The sequence below is a fragment of the Plectropomus leopardus genome, chromosome 24, assembly GCF_008729295.1.
Source record: "Plectropomus leopardus isolate mb chromosome 24, YSFRI_Pleo_2.0, whole genome shotgun sequence".
Lineage (NCBI taxonomy): Eukaryota > Metazoa > Chordata > Actinopteri > Perciformes > Serranidae > Plectropomus > Plectropomus leopardus.
The window spans coordinates 4,606,857-4,627,131 of record NC_056486.1 but is presented as its reverse complement, the minus strand read 5'-3'; the positions used below and the strand labels follow the sequence as shown (position 1 = coordinate 4,627,131).

Sequence of the window (20,275 nt, the reverse complement as noted above, 5' to 3'; positions counted from 1 at the left end):
TGTTTGTTTTGATCACTGTGGAGATTTACGTCAATGCATATCAGCTTTTCCATTTCACACAGATCCAGAGCAGTGTGGCAACTTCTGCTGTTCATTCAGTAGGCTCGTGCTTGACGTATTCTACATTAACCTTTTATTTCCTATGCAAAAAAAGAGGGAACACAGACAGAACAGAGGAGGAGAGGGGAGGGTGTGTTTTCATACCGGTTGTGAGGCTCCTCCTGCTTCTTTCCCAGTTTCCCCTCAGTGTGTCCTGCACATCAGTGATGCCTCTCCTCCATCAGCTTCACATTGTTTATGTCCTGGACAGTCTGGATCTTCCAAACTGTGACTGCACCTGAAGCCTGACATAGGTGAGCATCATAATCCAAACCTGAACGACTTTATCCACCAAAAACAAATACAGGAATTTATCTTGGCTTTATTCATGTATAAAGCCTTATTACAGTTCATTAATGTCTAAGGAACTGTGTGAATTTATTAGTAGGTAGGTGGTGTCAGGCAGCATTGTGTGTTTTTTTTTTTTTTTTTTTTTTTTTTTTTTGAGGGGGCGCTCTTCAATTTTTTTTTTTCATGCACCAGATTTCTATTTAATTCACTCTTTCTAATGAGATTTACTCACATCAAAATTGCTATGTATAGCTATGCTACTTAATTTCTTCTTAAACCATGTTTAAGAAAAATTACAATAAATCCCTTGTATGTTGTACATCTTGTGTGTGCACAATGCATGCATTTTGCTATGTGCAAGAAACACCAATCATGGAGCATAACTTGAGTTTCTAGGAGTGATTAGGATCAATATTTCATTTTGGAAACATAGTGGTCAACTACTTTATCTGAATTATGACAGAATGGCAAAATGAAACATGCCATGGACTTAACTAAAAAATACCTGTAATAAAAAATAGAGCTGCAACTTTCAATTATTTTCAAACTTGCTTCTTTGGTCATTTTTTATTTATCATTTTGCATGTGAAAAGTCCACAAAACAGAGAAATATGCCAAATACTGGTTACAAGGCAACACCTTAAAATGCCTTATTTTGTCCAACCAACATTACAAAACCTAAAGATATTTAACAAACTTTTACAAAACATAGAAAAGCAACAAATATTAGAATCTGGAAATAAATATTTTATATATATATATTTTTTATATTTTCATTTGATAAAATCAGCTGGAATGTCCAGCAAAGAGAGCACACCTTTTGCCATGTTTACTATGGTCTTAGCAATTCTTGATTCCACTTTTAATGTGCATTTTGGGGAAACTCAATACTGTTTGATTAACATTGAAACCAGGGTTTAGTTGGGAACTAGGGGAAGGTGGTTAATTTTTTTCCGTGTCAAGTGGGTCCAAAACAAACATTGATATCCCTGGAAACAAGTGTCAAACATAAGTTTGAGCCCCCCAGCCCACACTTACAGTTTGTTGACAACCCTACTCATTCAAGGCACAGGAAAATTGCAAAAATTAACCTTCTGTTCTGTGTAATTTATCGTGCCTAATTTGCTTAAATAGCATCCATCTATTTACATGTGTGCACAGCAACATAGTAGCTTTTAGTACATATCTGTGAGTGTACATAGTGAACGCTTTGGTCTCTCTCTTTGTGTGTGTGTGTGTGTGTGTGTGTGTGTGTGTGTGTGTGTGTGTGTGTGTGTGTGTGTGTTAGTGCATTCATTGTTTTTGTCCCTTATCAGGAACAATTTTCACCGCTCAGTTGGTCAGCACAAAGGCCACAGGCTGAGCTTCATAATAACCACTGTTCCTCTCCTCTTTCATATCTACTTCTCTTCAGATAAACTCTGTCTGTGTAATCAAAGTGAAAACCAGGAACTTCTCAATCAGCAGAACTAATCAGGTTGAAGATTTGCACACCTCTTACGTATGATTTCTCTTTACACATGGTTAAAATGCTGGATTTTCTCAATTTTTACCTTTATTTCCAGGTTTTCCATGACTGCAGAGCCTCTGTCTCTCTCTCAAAATGAACGCGACTCTTGGCAGCTGTACGGCAGAGATGCCATATGGATACCAACCCCGTCTGAAAGGGCTTTACATCGCCACTGAGCTCATTATCGCAGTGCTGGCCATCATAGGCAACTTCCTGGTTTGTCTGGCTGTCACACGCAACAAGAAACTTCGCACTGTCACCAACTACTTCCTGGTGAGGAAATCTGTTTCTTTAAAGTCTGGTTTGTCTCTCTCTAAAATGTCTTATCAAAACATTACATGTAAGCCTGTGGCCAGAAGTCTGTTTTACCTGGTATGCATGTATGTGAAGGTATCACTGGCAGTGGCGGACATCCTGGTGGGCTTGGTGGGCATCCCCTGTGCGGTGCTGACAGACCTGGGTCGACCTCGCCATAACCTGCCTCTTTGCCTGGTGCTGCTCAGCATCCTGATGGTGCTCACACAGGTAGGAACATCAGCGCAAGATGTGATAATGGGCTAAAATGATATTGAACTTAATTCAATCAATAGCATTGCTAGTTATCAACATTTTTAGTAAGCTTGCTGGAGAAAGACATCCTGAAATAAAAATGATTAGCCTGAAGGGAAGGCTACAAGGTTATGAGATAATCCATTAATGGGTTAAGGTCGGAGTTTTAGCTTTAAGTAAGCCTTGTTGAATAGTTTGTTTTTTGAGCTCAGGTCGCATCTTGCCCAAATAGAGAACCAGATTTTCATTTTTATAGTAATAAATCAATGTCGAAATGTATTACTTCTGACAGCGTGTTGATACATGCAACATACTCCTACACTTGCTAAACTCAAATCCAAATATCTTCTTTGTTTCTTTCAGTTTGTATGACCAATTGACTTTGTTTTCCCCATCTTACAGATTTATCACACTCACATCATGTCACGTTTATTGAGCCCTCTACCAACACCCTCTTTGAAACAAGAGCTACCAAATACAAATTCCAAACTGACCAAAATCCACATTTCATCTAATTCACTCCATTAATAGGACAAGGTGTTAACGTGTGAAGCTGAACTTGGATAATTGTGCTCCATTTTCAGACAACACTCCCTCCCAATTTTTATACTGTCCCTAAATACAGAATTGATCTGATTTTTGACCTCTGCATAGAGGAGAGGGATCAGTGCAGCATTTTCACTAGCTGCCTGTACTATAAGACATGGAGAAGCAGAGAGTTAAAGGGACTCAAACAGTTTCTCACTATGCTAAAGACCCTGTGCAGCCTTTTTAAAAAATGCTTCTTTCTCTTCCAGAGCTCCATCCTGAGTCTGTTAGCTATAGCAGCGGAGCGTTACATGGCCATCCTTCTACCCTTCCAGTATCAGCGCATCATGAGCCCCAGGAACGCCAAGCTGGCCCTGCTGGTCACCTGGGGCCTGGGAGCCATCTCCGGCTCTGTGCCACTCATGGACTGGAAAAGACAACCGCCAGACTCTGAGTAAGAGACTCTGAGTGAGAGAGTGAAGAGGGCAGATGTATGAATGGATGGAAATACCATCTTTGTACAGACTGAATGAGAAGGCTGCAGGAGAATGAAATGAAGTCAGTAAAATGGCATGTAACATGTTTGTGCAAATATAAACCAATAATAAATATACATACCTCCCTGTCATTCCAGCTACTGCATCTTCACCTGTGTGGTGGACATGAGCTACATGGTCTACTTCAACTTCTTCTGCTGCCTCCTGGTGCCACTGGTGGCCATGTTCATCATCTACGGTCACATCTTCCTCACCGTCCGCAGTCAGCTGAGACGCATTGCTGTGGCCAGGGGAACCAGAGAGGATACAAGAGCTGCTGGTAGTGGGAGCACTGGGACTGAGGACACAAGGAGTTCTGCTGCTGCTGGGGGTACCACAGGAGGTAATGCTGGGGTGGAAGTGGAGTCCGGCATCAGGTCTCTTATTGAAACTGAGACAACTGCCGTCTTCACACAGCCGTGGTTCAGGATCTCCTCAGCTGTGTCCAACAACTCCGGCTCTGCTCCTGCTGACCCCCGTCCAGGAGATTCCAATGACACCAAATCCAATGCCCGCACCCGTCAGGAGATCCGTAAGGCCACCTCTCTCTTCCTGGTCCTGTTTCTCTTCATGATGTGCTGGATGCCCATCCACCTCATTAATTGCGTCCTGCTGCTCTGTCCCCAGTGCGAGGTTCCCATGTCTCTCACTCTCGGAGCAATTTTGCTCTCCCACGCCAACTCAGCCCTCAACCCGATCCTGTACGCGTACAGGATGAGGTCATTCAGACACACTCTGATGGGAATGTGGACAGGACTGTGGAACGTTAAGCCAAAACACACTCAGTGTTGAGGGTCAGGGTTGGTATGTGGCAAACTTTTTTTTTTTGTAAAAAGTAGGAACTCATTTTTGAAAAGTCAAAAATAACTTTCCTGAAAATCAAAGAACGGTAAGTGCTGACTGCAGTGACTCCCAGGCATTGTAAAACAAGGTTTGCCTAAAACAGGGGTGTCAAACTCAAATATACAGTGGGCCAAAATTTAAAACTTGGACAAAGTCGTGGGCCAACATTGATATTTATTGAGAAAATGGACCCAAACAAGTTCAAACAATATGGAACAAGCAAAGCTTGATATACCTTAATATTGCACACATACAAAATCGAATTTCAAATAAAAAAAATAAAATAAATAAAATTTTAAAAATTGTATGTCTCTTTTTTATTTGCAGCCTTCTTTAAATTTAAATTTAACAGTAATCTTTTTCCACAGGCTAATAATAGATTTAAAAATTAACTTACAATAATAAACCAATTGACTAATACTAATATCCTATCCTATCCCACGAGTTCATCCCAAATCAGCCTCATTTCAGTTACACATTTAGTTACAACTGAGAGCTCAGTTGTGCAACTGGCTGCAGACAATCACAGGCAAAAGAGTAACAAAACCACTGCCCCGTGTGAGGCTCGAACTCACGACCTTCAGATTATGAGACTGACGCGCTGCCTACTGCGCCAACGAGGCACAAATTGCAAGGAATCATCAACAATAAAAACCAATTCTTGTTTATACATGAATACAGACGAAAATGAATGGTCATCACCAATGCTCATGTGAGAGTGCTGAAATTTGTGCAGATCCTTCTTGTCGTGGGCTGTGCACAAACTATGTGATGTGTAATGACCTTGACCATTTTTTTTGCTACATAACAAACCTGACACTGCAGATTCAGTCTTGCCAAAAGGTGTTGCACTGACCGGGAATCAAACCCGGGTCTACGGTCCGGAGGGCTTTCACCCACACACAACTCCTCGTTAGTATAGTGGTGAGTATCCCCGCCTGTCACGCGGGAGACCGGGGTTCAATTCCCCGACGGGGAGGGCAGATCATTTTCTAATAGGCCCCACTGTACAATGTCAACAAAGCAAAAAAACAAATGCATTGGCCGTGAATTGAACCTGGGCCTCCTGCATGGCAGGTGAGAAGTCTACCACTGAACCACCAATGCCCTTTTCATTAAAGCCAATACCACTTCGGTGATGCCACGTGCTTAAACCTGGCGGTTTGACACGCAGCCTACTGCACCTAACAGGCATAGTAGCAACCCTTTCCTTTCCCTAGAGAAGCAAGGGGAAAAGGGTCACGAGCGTCATGCAAAACGTCTGCCACTTGATTGGTTGATATTTAGGAAATGATTAAGCAAAATCACTTTTGTTTTCACTGTTATTACGATGACCTCTGTCGGTGCAGCACAGCCTCTCAGTGGGGAGTAAATCAGGCTTCCAGGATGAAAACACCCTGAGAGCTCAGTTGTGCAACTGGCTGCAGACAATCACAGGCAAAAGAGTAACAAAATCACTGCCCCGTGTGAGGCTCGAACTCACGACCTTCAGATTATGAGACTGACGCGCTGCCTACTGCGCCAACGAGGCACAAAACTCAAGATTTTATCAACAGTGAAACCCATGCTTGTTTATACATGAATACAGACGGAAATTAATGGTCAGAGGACAGAGAGCCTAGGTAAACAAAGCTAGTTGATCGCCACCATCATGGTACGCCCCTCTGGCAAAAAAAACCAAAAAAAAACATGCAAAACTTCTGCCACTTGATTGGTTGATATTTAGGAAACAAAATCACTGGCCCCGTGTGAGGCTCGAACTCACGACCTTCAGATTATGAGACTGACGCGCTGCCTACTGCGCCAACGAGGCACAAAAGTCTAGAATTCATCAACAGTGAAACCCATGCGCAAATTCATGGGGACAACACTTATGAAAGAAGGTATTTTTCAGCTTCAGGAGTCACGGTGAGTATCCCCTCCTTTAGCATAAATGACTTTAAAGGAAAAGGAAAAAAACACCAAATATCTCCTCGTTAGTATAGTGGTAAGTATCCCCGCCTGTCACGCGGGAGACCGGGGTTCGATTCCCCGACGGGGAGTGATGAAGTTTTTATTTTGTTATTAGCTTTGTATCCATTTACTGTAACACATGTTTAATATCAACATTAATAATAAAGGCATATAAAACATCCAAAATACCCTTATCCACACATTTGCTTCTGCAAAGAGCAAAAAAAACATCGTTGCATTGGCCGGGAATCGAACCCGGCCTCCCGCGTGGCAGGCGAGAATTCTACCACTGAACCACCAATGCTCACATCAGCTCACACTCTGACCAGAAGACAAAATCTATATAGAGTTCATGATATAAAAATTCATATACAGAAAACTAATGACTAATTGCTCACTTAATATCTCCTCGTTAGTATAGTGGTAAGTATTACCACCGATACCTGATGGGGAGTATAAGTCTTTTCGCAGGTAAGAATAATGAAACGAAACGAAAAAAATTCTGAAAAAGAATCATGCATTGGCCGGGAATCGAACCCGGGCCTCCCGCGTGGCAGGCGAGAATTCTACCACTGAACCACCAATGCCTACATTAATTTTACTTCACTGGCTTTTTTAATGAGGTGAGAAAAAAGGTGGGAGGGAAAAAAAGTTATGCGCCCAACGTGGGGCTCGAACCCACGACCCTGAGATTAAGAGTCTCATGCTCTACCGACTGAGCTAGCCGGGCTTGCTGTGGCAGTAGAAATCTTGATTTAAGAATAAACTATAAGATATATTGCACAACTACTTCCTTTAGTTATATAAAACAGACAATAACGTACAACATAAAGTGTACTGTCATTGTCTTCAATGATTTACATGAGCTGTTTTATTTTCCTTTGCTGTAATTTCCTAAATTGTGCACTAGAGGGAGACATCGTGCTTCTCCACTGTAGAGCTACCTGCCATCCACCCTTTGCTTCAATAACACTGTCAGCAAACATGATGTAAACTATAAAAAGCTGTACACTATATGGAGATGTGCACACAGATGCATTGTACATAACACTTCCTTTAGTTACATAAAATAGACAATCACATAAATCGCTCAAGACTAACCTCAGCATTCTTTGATCGTACAGACATTGTATGTTGATCACTGTTCCAATCATATACACACACATATATACAGTATTTATACACATATATCTGTGTGTGTGTGTGTGTGTGTGTGTGTGTGTGTGTGTGTGTGTGTGCGTGTGTAACATTTTTCCCCCATATTATGAGATAAGGTATTTGGTTTTGTTGCAGTTGCACAAAGATATCTTAAGTGTAGATACAGAAAGAAAAAAAGAGAGGGAAATGACAAAAGGAATGTAAAAGTGAAAAAAACTTAAGTAAGTAAGTCACAAGGTTAACTGAAAGTTATGTGATTAACTATCAGAATCATAAAATCTTGAAAATGTACAACATAGGGCTTGAACCCACCACCCTGAGATTAGGAGTCTCATGCTCTACCCACTGCGCTAGCTTGGCTTGCTAAGGCAATAGAAATCTTGATTTAAGAATAAACTATAAGATATATTGTACATAACCGCTTCCTTTAGTTACATAAAATAGACAATCACGTACAACATAAAGTGTACTGTCATTGTCTTCAATGATTTACATGAGCTGTTTTATTTCCTTGCTGTAATTTCCTAAATTGTCCACTAGAGGGAAACAGCGTGCTTCTCCAATGTAGAGCTACCTGCCATCCACCCTTTGCTTCAATAACACTGTCAGCAAACATGATGTAAACTATAAAAAGCTGTACACTATATGGAGATGTGCACACAGATGCATTGTACATAACCACTTCCTTTAGTTACATAAAATAGACAATCACATAAATCGCTCAAGACTAACCTCAGCATTCTTTGATCGTACAGACATTGTATGTTGATCACTGTTCCAATCACATATATTATATATACATATATCTGTGTGTGTGTGTGTGTGTGTGTGTGTGTGTGTGTGTGTGTGTAACATTTTTCCCCCATATTATGAGATAAGGTATTTGGTTTTGTTGCAGTTGCACAAAGATATCTTAAGTGTAGATACAGAAAGAAAAAAAGAGAGGGAAATGACAAAAGGAATGTAAAAGTGAAAAAAACTTAAGTAAGTAAGTCACAAGGTTAACTGAAAGTTATGTGATTAACTATCAGAATCATAAAATCTTGAAAATTACAACATAGGGCTTGAACCCACCACCCCGAGATTAGGAGTCTCATGCTCTACCCACTGCGCTAGCTTGGCTTGCTGGTGACAATAGAAATCTTGATTTAAGAATAAACTATAAGATACATTGCACATAACCGCTTCCTTTAGTTACATAAAATAGACAATCACGTACAACATAAAGTGTACTGTCATTGTCTTCAATGATTTACATGAGCTGTTTTATTTCCTTTGCTGTAATTTCCTAAATTGTCCACTAGAGGGAAACAGCGTGCTTCTCCAATGTAGAGCTACCTGCCATCCACCCTTTGCTTCAATAACACTGTCAGCAAACATGATGTAAACTATAAAAAGCTGTACACTATATGGAGATGTGCACACAGATGCATTGTACATAACCACTTCCTTTAGTTACATAAAATAGACAATCACATAAATCGCTCAAGACTAACCTCAGCATTCTTTGATCGTACAGACATTGTATGTTGATCACTGTTCCAATCATATACACACATATATACAGTATATATACATATATCTGTCTGTGTGTGTGTGTGTGTGTGTTACTATTTTTTCCTCCATATTATGAGATAAGGTATTTGGTTTTGTTGCAGTTGCACAAAGATATCTTAAGTGTAGATACAGACAGAAAAAAAGAGAGGGAAATGACAAAAGGAATGTGAAAGTGAAAAAAACTTAAGTAAGTAAGTCACAAGGTTAACTGAAAGTTATGTGATTAACTATCAGAATCATAAAATCTTGAAAATGTACAACATAGGGCTTGAACCCACCACCCTGAGATTAGGAGTCTCATGCTCTACCCACTGCACTAGCTTGGCTTGCTGTGACAATAGAAATCTTGATTTAAGAATAAACTATAAGATATATTGCACATAACCGCTTCCTTTAGTTACATAAAATAGACAATAACGTACAACATAAAGTGTACTGTCATTGTCTTCAATGATTTACATGAGCTGTTTTATTTCCTTTGCTGTAATTTCCTAAATTGTCCACTAGAGGGAAACAGCGTGCTTCTCCAATGTAGAGCTACCTGCCATCCACCCTTTGCTTCAATAACACTGTCAGCAAACATGATGTAAACTATAAAAAGCTGTACACTGTATATGGAGATGTGCACACAGATGCATTGTACATAACCACTTCCTTTAGTTACATAAAATAGACAATCACATAAATCGCTCAAGACTAACCTCAGCATTCTTTGATCGTACAGACATTGTATGTTGATCACTGTTCCAATCATATACACACATATATACAGTATATATACATATATCTGTCTGTGTGTGTGTGTGTGTGTGTGTGTTAACATTTTTTTCCCCCATATTATGAGATAAGGTATTTGGTTTTGTTGCAGTTGCACAAAGATATCTTAAGTGTAGATACAGACAGAAAAAAAAGAGAGAGAAATGACAAAAGGAATGTGAAAGTGAAAAAAACTTAAGTAAAGTCACAAGGTTAACTGAAAGTTATGTGATTAACTATCAGAATCATAAAATCTTGAAAATGTACAATGTGGGGCTTGAACCCACCACCCTGAGATTAGGAGTCTCATGCTCTACCCACTGCGCTTGCTTGGCTTGCTGTGGCAATAGAAATCTTGATTTAAGAATAAAACTATAAGATATATTGTACATAACCACTTCCTTTAGTTACATAAAATAGACAATCACGTACAACATAAAGTGTACTGTCATTGTCTTCAATGATTTACATGAGCTGTTTTATTTCCTTTGCTGTAATTTCCTAAATTGTCCACTAGAGGGAAACAGCATGCTTCTCCAATGTAGAGCTACCTGCCATCCACCCTTTGCTTCAATAACACTGTCAGCAAACATGATGTAAACTATAAAAAGCTGTACACTATATGGAGATGTGCACACAGATGCATTGTACATAACCACTTCCTTTAGTTACATAAAATAGACAATCACATAAATCGCTCAAGACTAACCTCAGCATTCTTTGATCGTACAGACATTGTATGTTGATCAATGTTCCAATCATATACACACACATATATACAGTATATATACATATATCTGTCTGTGTGTGTGTGTGTGTGTGTGTGTGTGTGTGTGTGTGTGTGTGTGTGTGTGTGTGTGTGTGTGTGTGTGTGTGTGTGTGTGTGTAACATTTTTCCCCCATATTATGAGATAAGGTATTTGGTTTTGTTGCAGTTGCACAAAGACATCTTAAGTGTAGATACAGAAAGAAAAAAAGAGAGGGAAATGACAAAAGGAATGTAAAAGTGAAAAAAACTTAAGTAAGTAAGTCACAAGGTTAACTGAAAGTTATGTGATTAACTATCAGAATCATAAAATCTTGAAGATGTACAACGTGGGGCTTGAATCCACCACCCTGAGATTAGGAGTCTCATGCTCTACCCACTGCGCTAGCTTGGCTTGCTGTGGCAATAGAAATCTTGATTTAAGAAAAAAACTATAAGATATATTGCACATAACCACTTCCTTTAGTTACATAAAATAGACAATCACATAAATCGCTCAAGACTAACCTCAGCATTCTTTGATCGTACAGACATTGTATGTTGATCACTGTCCAATCATATACACACTTACAGTATATATAATATATCTGTCTGTGTGTGTGTTACATTTTTTCCCCCATATTATGAGATAAGGTATTTGGTTTCCTTTGCAGTTGCACAAAGATTTCTAAATGTAGATACAGACAGAAAAAAAGAGAGAGAAATGACAAAGGAATGTGAAAGTGAAAAAAAATGTTAAGTAAGTAAGTCCAAGGTTAACTGAAAGTTATGTGATTAACTTCAGAATCATAAAATCTTGAAGATGTACAATGTGGGGCTTGAACCACCACCCTGAGATTAGGAGTCCTCATGCTCTACCCACTGTGCTAGCTTGGCTTGCTGTAGCAATAGAAATCTTGATTTAAGAATAAACTATAAGATATATTGCACATAACCACTTCCTTTAGTTACATAAAATAGACAATCACATAAATCGCTCAAGACTAACCTCAGCATTCTTTGATCGTACAGACATTGTATGTTGATCACTGTTCCAATCATATACACACATATATACAGTATTTATATATATATATATCTGTGTGTGTGTGTGTGTGTGTTACATTTTTCCCCCATATTATGAGATAAGGTATTTGGTTTTGTTGCAGTTGCACAAAGATATCTTAAGTGTAGATACAGAAAGAAAAAAAGAGAGGGAAATGACAAAAGGAATGTAAAAGTGAAAAAAACTTAAGTAAGTAAGTCACAAGGTTAACTGAAAGTTATGTGATTAACTATCAGAATCATAAAATCTTGAAAATGTACAACATAGGGCTTGAACCCACCACCCTGAGATTAGGAGTCTCATGCTCTACCCACTGCGCTAGCTTGGCTTGCTGTGGCAATAGAAATCTTGATTTAAGAATAAACTATAAGATATATATTGTACATAACCACTTCCTTTAGTTACATAAAATAGACAATCACGTACAACATAAAGTGTACTGTCATTGTCTTCAATGATTTACATGAGCTGTTTTATTTCCTTTGCTGTAATTTTTCTAAATTGTCCACTAGAGGGAAACAGCGTGCTTCTCCAATGTAGAGCTACCTGCCATACACCCTTTGCTTCAATAACACTGTCAGCAAACATGATGTAAACTATAAAAAGCTGTACACTGTATATGGAGATGTGCACACAGATGCATTGTACATAACCACTTCCTTTAGTTACATAAAATAAACAATCACATAAATCGCTCAAGACTAACCTCAGCATTCTTTGATCGTACAGACATTGTATGTTGATCACTGTTCCAATCATATACACACATATATACAGTATATATACATATATACTGTGTGTGTGTGTATGTGTGTGTGTGTGTGTGTGTGTGTGTGTGTGTGTGTGTGTGTGTGTGTGTGTGTGTGTGTGTTACATTTTTTCCCCCATATTATGAGATAAGGTATTTGGTTTTGTTGCAGTTGCACAAAGATATCTTAAGTGTAGATACAGACAGAAAAAAAAGAGAGAGAAATGACAAAAGGAATGTGAAAGTGAAAAAAACTTAAGTAAGTAAGTCACAAGGTTAACTGAAAGTTATGTGATTAACTATCAGAATCATAAAATCTTGAAGATGTACAACGTGGGGCTTGAACCCACCACCCTGAGATTAGGAGTCTCATGCTCTACCCACTGTGCTAGCTTGGCTTGCTGTGACAGTAGAAATCTTGATTTAAGAATAAACTATAAGATATATTGTACATAACCACTTCCTTTAGTTACATAAAATAGACAATCACATAAATCGCTCAAGACTAACCTCAGCATTCTTTGATCGTACAGACATTGTATGTTGATCACTGTTCCAATCATATACACACATATATACAGTACATATACATATATCTGTCTGTGTGTGTGTGTGTGTGTGTGTGTGTGTGTAACATTTTTCCCCCATATTATGAGAAAGGTATTTGGTTTTGTTGCAGTTGCACAAAGACATCTTAAGTGTAGATACAGACAGAAAAAAAAGAGAGAGAAATGACAAAAGGAATGTGAAAGTGAAAAAAACTTAAGTAAGTAAGTCACAGGTTAACTGAAAGTTATGTGATTAACTATCAGAATCATAAAAATCTTGAAAATGTACAACATAGGGCTTGAACCCACCACCCTGAGATTAGGAGTCTCATGCTCTACCCACTGCGCTAGCTTGGCTTGCTGTGACAATAGAAATCTTGATTTAAGAATAAACTATAAGATATATTGCACATAACCGCTTCCTTTAGTTACATAAAATAGACAATAACGTACAACATAAAGTGTACTGTCATTGTCTTCAATGATTTACATGAGCTGTTTTATTTCCTTTGCTGTAATTTCCTAAATTGTCCACTAGAGGGAAACAGCGTGCTTCTCCACTGTAGAGCTACCTGCCATCCACCCTTTGCTTCAATAACACTGTCAGCAAACATGATGTAAACTATAAAAAGCTGTACACTATATGGAGATGTGCACACAGATGCATTGTACATAACCACTTCCTTTAGTTACATAAAATAGACAATCACATAAATCGCTCAAGACTAACCTCAGCATTCTTTGATCGTACAGACATTGTATGTTGATCACTGTTCCAATCATATACACACATATATACAGTAAATATACATATATCTGTCTGTGTGTGTGTGTGTGTGTGTGTGTGTGTGTGTGTGTGTGTAGTGTGTGTGTGTGTGTGTGTGTGTGTGTGTGTGTGTGTAACATTTTTCCCCCATATTATGAGATAAGGTATTTGGTTTTGTTGCAGTTGCACAAAGACATCTTAAGTGTAGATACAGAAAGAAAAAAAGAGAGGGAAATGACAAAAGGAATGTAAAAGTGAAAAAAAACTTAAGTAAGTAAGTCACAAGGTTAACTGAAAGTTATGTGATTAACTATCAGAATCATAAACTGTCCTTGAAGATGTACAACGTGGGGCTTGAATCCACCACCCTGAGATTAGGAGTCTCATGCTCTACCCACTGCGCTAGCTTGGCTTGCTGTGGCAATAGAAATCTTGATTTAAGAAAAAACTATAAGATATATTGCACATAACCACTTCCTTTAGTTACATAAAATAGACAATCACATAAATCGCTCAAGACTAACCTCAGCATTCTTTGATCGTACAGACATTGTATGTTGATCACTGTTCCAATCATATACACACATATATACAGTATATATACATATATCTGTCTGTGTGTGTGTTACATTTTTTCCCCCATATTATGAGATAAGGTATTTGGTTTTGTTGCAGTTGCACAAAGATATCTTAAGTGTAGATACAGACAGAAAAAAAGAGAGAGAGAAATGACAAAAGGAATGTGAAAGTGAAAAAAACTTAAGTAAGTAAGTCACAAGGTTAACTGAAAGTTATGTGATTAACTATCAGAATCATAAAATCTTGAAGATGTACAATGTGGGGCTTGAACCCACCACCCTGAGATTAGGAGTCTCATGCTCTACCCACTGTGCTAGCTTGGCTTGCTGTAGCAATAGAAATCTTGATTTAAGAATAAACTATAAGATATATTGCACATAACCGCTTCCTTTAATTACATAAAATAGACAATCACGTACAACATAAAGTGTACTGTCATTGTCTTCAATGATTTACATGAGCTGTTTTATTTCCTTTGCTGTAATTTCCTAAATTGTCCACTAGAGGGAAACAGCGTGCTTCTCCAATGTAGAGCTACCTGCCATCCACCCTTTGCTTCAATAACACTGTCAGCAAACATGATGTAAACTATAAAAAGCTGTACACTATATGGAGATGTGCACACAGATACATTGTACATAACCACTTCCTTTAGTTACATAAAATAGACAATCACATAAATCGCTCAAGACTAACCTCAGCATTCTTTGATCGTACAGACATTGTATGTTGATCACTGTTCCAATCATATACACACATATATACAGTATATATACATATATCTGTCTGTCTGTGTGTGTGTGTGTGTGTTACATTTTTCCCCCATATTATGAGATAAGGTATTTGGTTTTGGTGCAGTTGCACAAAGATATCTTAAGTGTAGATACAGAAAGAAAAAAAGAGAGGGAAATGACAAAAGGAATGTAAAAGTGAAAAAAACTTAAGTAAGTAAGTCACAAGGTTAACTGAAAGTTATGTGATTAACTATCAGAATCATAAAATCTTGAAAATGTACAACATAGGGGCTTGAACCCACCACCCTGAGATTAGGAGTCTCACGCTCTACCCACTGTGCGCTAGCTTGGCTTGCTGTAGCAATAGAAATCTTGATTTAAGAATAAACTATAAGATATATTGCACATAACCGCTTCCTTTAATTACATAAAATAGACAATCACGTACAACATAAAGTGTACTGTCATTGTCTTCAATGATTTACATGAGCTGTTTTATTTTCTTTGCTGTAATTTCCTAAATTGTCCACTAGAGGGAAACAGCGTGCTTCTCCAATGTAGAGCTACCTGCCATACACCCTTTGCTTCAATAACACTGTCAGCAAACATGATGTAAACTATAAAAAGCTGTACACTATATGGAGATGTGCACACAGATGCATTGTACATAACCACTTCCTTTAGTTACATAAAATAGACAATCACATAAATCGCTCAAGACTAACCTCAGCATTCTTTGATCGTACAGACATTGTATGTTGATCACTGTTCCAATCATATACACACATATATACAGTATATATACATATATCTGTCTGTGTGTGTGTGTGTGTTGTAACATTTTTCCCCCATATATTATGAGATAAGGTATTTGGTTTTGTTGCAGTTGCACAAAGATATCTTAAGTGTAGATACAGAAAGAAAAAAAGAGAGGGAAATGACAAAAGGAATGTAAAAGTGAAAAAAACTTAAGTAAGTAAGTCACAAGGTTAACTGAAAGTTATGTGATTAACTATCAGAATCATAAAATCTTGAAAATGTACAACATAGGGCTTGAACCACCACCCTGAGATTAGGAGTCTCATGCTTCACCCACTGCGCTAGCTTGGCTTGCTGTGGCAATAGAAATCTTGATTTAAGAATAAACTATAAGATATATTGTACATAACCACTTCCTTTAGTTACATAAAATAGACAATCACGTACAACATAAAGTGTACTGTCATTGTCTTCAATGATTTACATGAGCTGTTTTATTTCCTTTGCTGTAATTTCCTAAATTGTCCACTAGAGGGAAACAGCGTGCTTCTCCAATGTAGAGCTACCTGCCATCCACCCTTTGCTTCAATAACAGTCAGCAAACATGATGTAAACTATAAAAAGCTGTACACTATATGGAGATGTGCACACAGATACATTGTACATCCACTTCCTTTAGTTACATAAAAAATAGACAATCACATAAATCGCTCAAGACTAACCTCAGCATTCTTTGATCGTACAGACATTGTATGTTGATCACTGTTCCAATCATATACACACATATATACAGTATATATACATATATCTGTCTGTGTGTGTGTGTAACATTTTTCCCCCATATTATGAGATAAGGTATTTGGTTTTGTTGCAGTTCACAAAGATATCTTAAGTGTAGATACAGACAGAAAAAAAAGAGAGAGAAATGACAAAGGAATGTGAAAGTGAAAAAACTTAAGTAAGTAAGTCACAAGGTTAACTGAAAGTTATGTGATTAACTATCAGAATCATAAAATCTTGAAGATGTACAACGTGGGGCTTGAATCCACCACCCTGAGATTAGGAGTCTCATGCTCTACCCACTGCACTAGCTAGGCTTGCTGTGGCAATAGAAATCTTGATTTAAGAATAAACTATAAGATACATTGTACATAACCCACTTCTTTAGTTACATAAAATAGACAATTAACTATCAGAATCATAAAATCTTGAAAATGTACAACATAGGGCTTGAACCCACCACCCTGAGATTAGGAGTCTCACGCTCTACCCACTGCGCTAGCTTGGCATATATACAGTATATATATATATATCTGTCTGTCTGTGTGTGTGTGTGTGTGTGTGTAACATTTTTCCCCCATATTATGAGATAAGGTATTTGGTTTTGTTGCAGTTGCACAAAGATATCTTAAGTGTAGATACAGAAAGAAAAAAAAGAGAGAGAAATGACAAAAGGAATGTGAAAGTGAAAAAAACTTAAGTAAGTAAGTCACAAGGTTAACTGAAAGTTATGTGATTAACTATCAGAATCATAAAGTCTAGAAGATGTAAATAGCTTACACTCAACAGGGTGCACCATACTCATGAATAATGTGACCAAGGAAAATGTAGAAAAGATGTAATAATGAACAATATAATGACATACAATATAATGCAGTACAGCAAAAGTGTGTCAGTTCATTATGAATACTTTTCGGTTACATATGGTGTGCTCTGTCAAAACAGACAATAAAACCAGCACCAAAACATGTGCCCCGTGTGAGGCTCGAACTCACGACCTTCAGATTATGAGACTGACGCGCTGCCTACTGCGCCAACGAGGCTCTGCACCTACTGCAGCCTGCAGTGTTTAAGAAGCAACCACAAGTATGACTATCTCCTGACAAAAAATGGAAATTCCCTTTGACATAATACCCAATTTTATCACTAACGTACAACATAAAGTCCTATTGGCAATATACTCGACTTAATCAGCAGGGAGTGTCCAAAAAACACCAAACCAACAGCCCAAAATGCCCTTATTTTGAAAATAAAGCACAAATGAAAGCGTTCTTTTCTACATCAACTTGAGCTATAAAACACATTGTCTTCAGTGATTTACATGAGTTGTTTTATTTCCTTTGCTGTCGTTTCCTAAATTGTCCACTAGAGGGAGACAAGGTGCTTCTCCACTGTAGCGCTACCTGCCATTCACCCCTTGCTTCAATAACACTGTCAGCAAACATGATGTAACAACAACACAAAGACTTCAACAAGCAGAGAGCTTATGGCACAAGTCAAGCTCATTTTCTCTAACTTAAAATTATGAGAATGCACCCAACATGCAACACAATGCATGTTAACATGAGCACACTTCACGTTAATACCATAAATGGAGTACAGACTTGAGGATGACCTCACTGCAGAAAGGGCAATTTAGTTTCACAGTTAGCTGTGAATGACAGGGTATTTCAGGCCAAACATTACATTAACATTGGGGGTTAAAAAAATACTGCTAGTGTTTCAAATACGTAATAAAAGGTTTCACTATGGCATCCAATGTATATTTAATTTCAGCTGAAAAGTACGAGCTTTGAAGCTAGCTTCTGATCAATGACATTCAACAAATCTAAAATTTCCGTTTACTATGCACACAAATTAGACACCTTGCACACAATTTTACATCACAGCAAATCGAAGTCACAAAAGCAATGTGCTTCAAAGGTGTTTAGGTATTATGATAAAAGGTTGCAAAAAAATAGCTGATTTTAACATATTTTGCTGCGTTTTCAGTCGCAAGAAATAAACTTTGAAGCTAGCTAATTACCCATGACATTCAACCAAGCTTAAATGTAACTGCACACACAAACTAGCCTCCTTGCACATAGTTTTACATGGAAAATGCAACAAAGTCACAACAACATCATGCTTCTTCAGCGTTTTGGTATTAAGTTAAAGGTAACTCACCCACTGGTTGCATTAACCTCTCTTATTTCAACACAGTTTTGTCATATTTCTCTACAACCGTATATCAATATTAGCTCTGAAGCTAAAGAGTCAACAAACACGCTACCGTTTCTGTATATGTGCTGCAGCTGACACAGGGACAATACAACAAAATTACAACAGAGACATGCTTCACAATCATTTTGATTTAATATTGACAACAACTCACCCAGTTCATCCAAAAAAATCACTAATTTCAACACGGTGTTGTCACATTTTCCTCTGACCGTAAAAGCTGTGAAGCTCGCTTCTCGTTCGTGACATTCAACCTGGCCTGGCTTAAATAACCCATGGAGACGCACAAAAGTTTTTCACTGAAAATACAACAAAATTACAACAACAGCATACTTCACAAGCGGTTAAATATTATGTCGAATGTAATCAACCTACTGGTTGTAAAAACTTCTCATATTTTAACACAGCTTTGTCATATTTCCCTCCAACCGTCAGTCTGTCTTAGCTTTGATGCTAGCTGTTCCGCCATGACATTCAACCGTGCACACAAATTTTGTAGCCTTCACACGGCTTTAAAAGGTAAAATAACACAAAGTAACAACAGTATAATGGGTTATAAGCGTTTTGGTAGTATGTTGAAAGAAACTCACTCATTAGTCGAAATGAATTCAATGTTTTTCTCCAACCGTCCGCCGCTAAACACCTCTGAAGGCCGGATGTCCCACGGTGAAAAACGTCGTCTGCGCGTCCTTTTCCTTCATCAGTATTTGCTGAAATTCCCGACCGTGTCTATCTTAAAACTTAAACTTTTCTAACAGTATTAAATTAAACGTTATTACACGGTAAAAGCCGCGATGTGTCCATTTCACGCCTCCACTGGCAGTCCACTGAACTGTCCAGACGGAGAGGAGCCGTTGAGCAGCAGCCAATCAGAGGAGGCAGAGCGCGAGCCGACGTCACGTGAACAGATGCGCGTTAATGGACAATATACAAATATGGTTACATTATTAAAAGTCATTAAAAACTACATCACAACGTTTCTTCGCTGTACCAAAGTAATAACTACATTAATATGTTTCAGTACAATGTCATTAATATACTTTGTAAGGTCAAGTTTTATGTGCAAAAGTGACTGATTGATGATTTTGATTTTGTGTCCAATCTTAACAAAATTCACACAAATGTACACCAAGTGAGAGCCATATTTAATAATTTAATTTCACCATGCATAAACCATATAGAAAATACTTTACAGCAATGACAATTTAAAAAAAAAAAGACATTTCATGATGCAAAAAAAGTGTCACAGATCACTGAAGGCTCACGTTATCTTCGGGTTAGGCTGATGGTTGTTAGTACAACATAAAGTCTACAAAACAATTAAAATGGAAAACACATGAAAATTCAAGATTTGTTAGAAAAAAAATGCTGATGTTACTTTTATGTTACATCCATTTTGCACCCAGCAAAGGATGGGTACGCTTGATTTTTACAGATGTCTTTGCTCTATGAAAATGGTGTCATGTGGGTCGTCACTGCTTTGCAAATGAAGCGCATGAGGAATGAGTAATCAGTGACCCCCGACAGAAATGGGGGTAGAAATGAATGAG

General features: G+C 38.0%; 1 protein-coding gene and 9 non-coding genes across 10 annotated transcripts; 3 read left to right on the top strand and 7 right to left on the bottom strand.

Moving 5' to 3' along the window:
- Positions 1–251: 251 nt before the first annotated feature.
- Positions 252–4,305, top strand: LOC121963078 (adenosine receptor A1-like). The gene is made up of 6 exons (XM_042513445.1): positions 252–353; positions 1,805–1,867; positions 1,956–2,173; positions 2,291–2,425; positions 3,247–3,431; positions 3,612–4,305. The coding sequence occupies exons 3-6, from the start codon at positions 1,994–1,996 to the stop codon at positions 4,303–4,305; spliced, it is 1,194 nt and encodes a 397-aa protein (XP_042369379.1). The 5' UTR covers positions 252–353; positions 1,805–1,867; positions 1,956–1,993.
- A 601-nt stretch (positions 4,306–4,906) lies between these two features.
- On the bottom strand, positions 4,907–4,979 carry trnam-cau. Its single transcript has one exon. It is a non-coding gene; the product is annotated as a tRNA-Met (tRNA).
- Positions 4,980–5,263: 284 nt separating this feature from the next.
- Positions 5,264–5,335, top strand: trnad-guc. Its single transcript has one exon. It is a non-coding gene; the product is annotated as a tRNA-Asp (tRNA).
- A 479-nt stretch (positions 5,336–5,814) lies between these two features.
- trnam-cau lies at positions 5,815–5,887 on the bottom strand. Its single transcript has one exon. It is a non-coding gene; the product is annotated as a tRNA-Met (tRNA).
- Positions 5,888–6,096: 209 nt separating this feature from the next.
- On the bottom strand, positions 6,097–6,169 carry trnam-cau. Its single transcript has one exon. It is a non-coding gene; the product is annotated as a tRNA-Met (tRNA).
- Positions 6,170–6,326: 157 nt separating this feature from the next.
- trnad-guc lies at positions 6,327–6,398 on the top strand. Its single transcript has one exon. It is a non-coding gene; the product is annotated as a tRNA-Asp (tRNA).
- A 145-nt stretch (positions 6,399–6,543) lies between these two features.
- trnag-gcc lies at positions 6,544–6,613 on the bottom strand. The gene has a single exon. It is a non-coding gene; the product is annotated as a tRNA-Gly (tRNA).
- Positions 6,614–6,825: 212 nt separating this feature from the next.
- Positions 6,826–6,896, bottom strand: trnag-gcc. The gene has a single exon. It is a non-coding gene; the product is annotated as a tRNA-Gly (tRNA).
- A 70-nt stretch (positions 6,897–6,966) lies between these two features.
- Positions 6,967–7,039, bottom strand: trnak-cuu. Its single transcript has one exon. It is a non-coding gene; the product is annotated as a tRNA-Lys (tRNA).
- A 10,436-nt stretch (positions 7,040–17,475) lies between these two features.
- On the bottom strand, positions 17,476–17,548 carry trnam-cau. Its single transcript has one exon. It is a non-coding gene; the product is annotated as a tRNA-Met (tRNA).
- Between the last annotated feature and the right edge of the window lie 2,727 nt (positions 17,549–20,275).

Bases quoted from the DNA above. Each gene is read 5' to 3' on its own strand.
- LOC121963078 (XM_042513445.1), top strand. From the start codon at position 1,994: ATGAACGCGACTCTTGGCAGCTGTACGGCAGAGATGCCATATGGATAC. The intron at 2,174-2,290 runs GTGAGGAAATCT...ATGTATGTGAAG, and splicing joins CTGTCACCAACTACTTCCTG to GTATCACTGGCAGTGGCGGA. The intron at 2,426-3,246 runs GTAGGAACATCA...TTTCTCTTCCAG, and splicing joins TCCTGATGGTGCTCACACAG to AGCTCCATCCTGAGTCTGTT.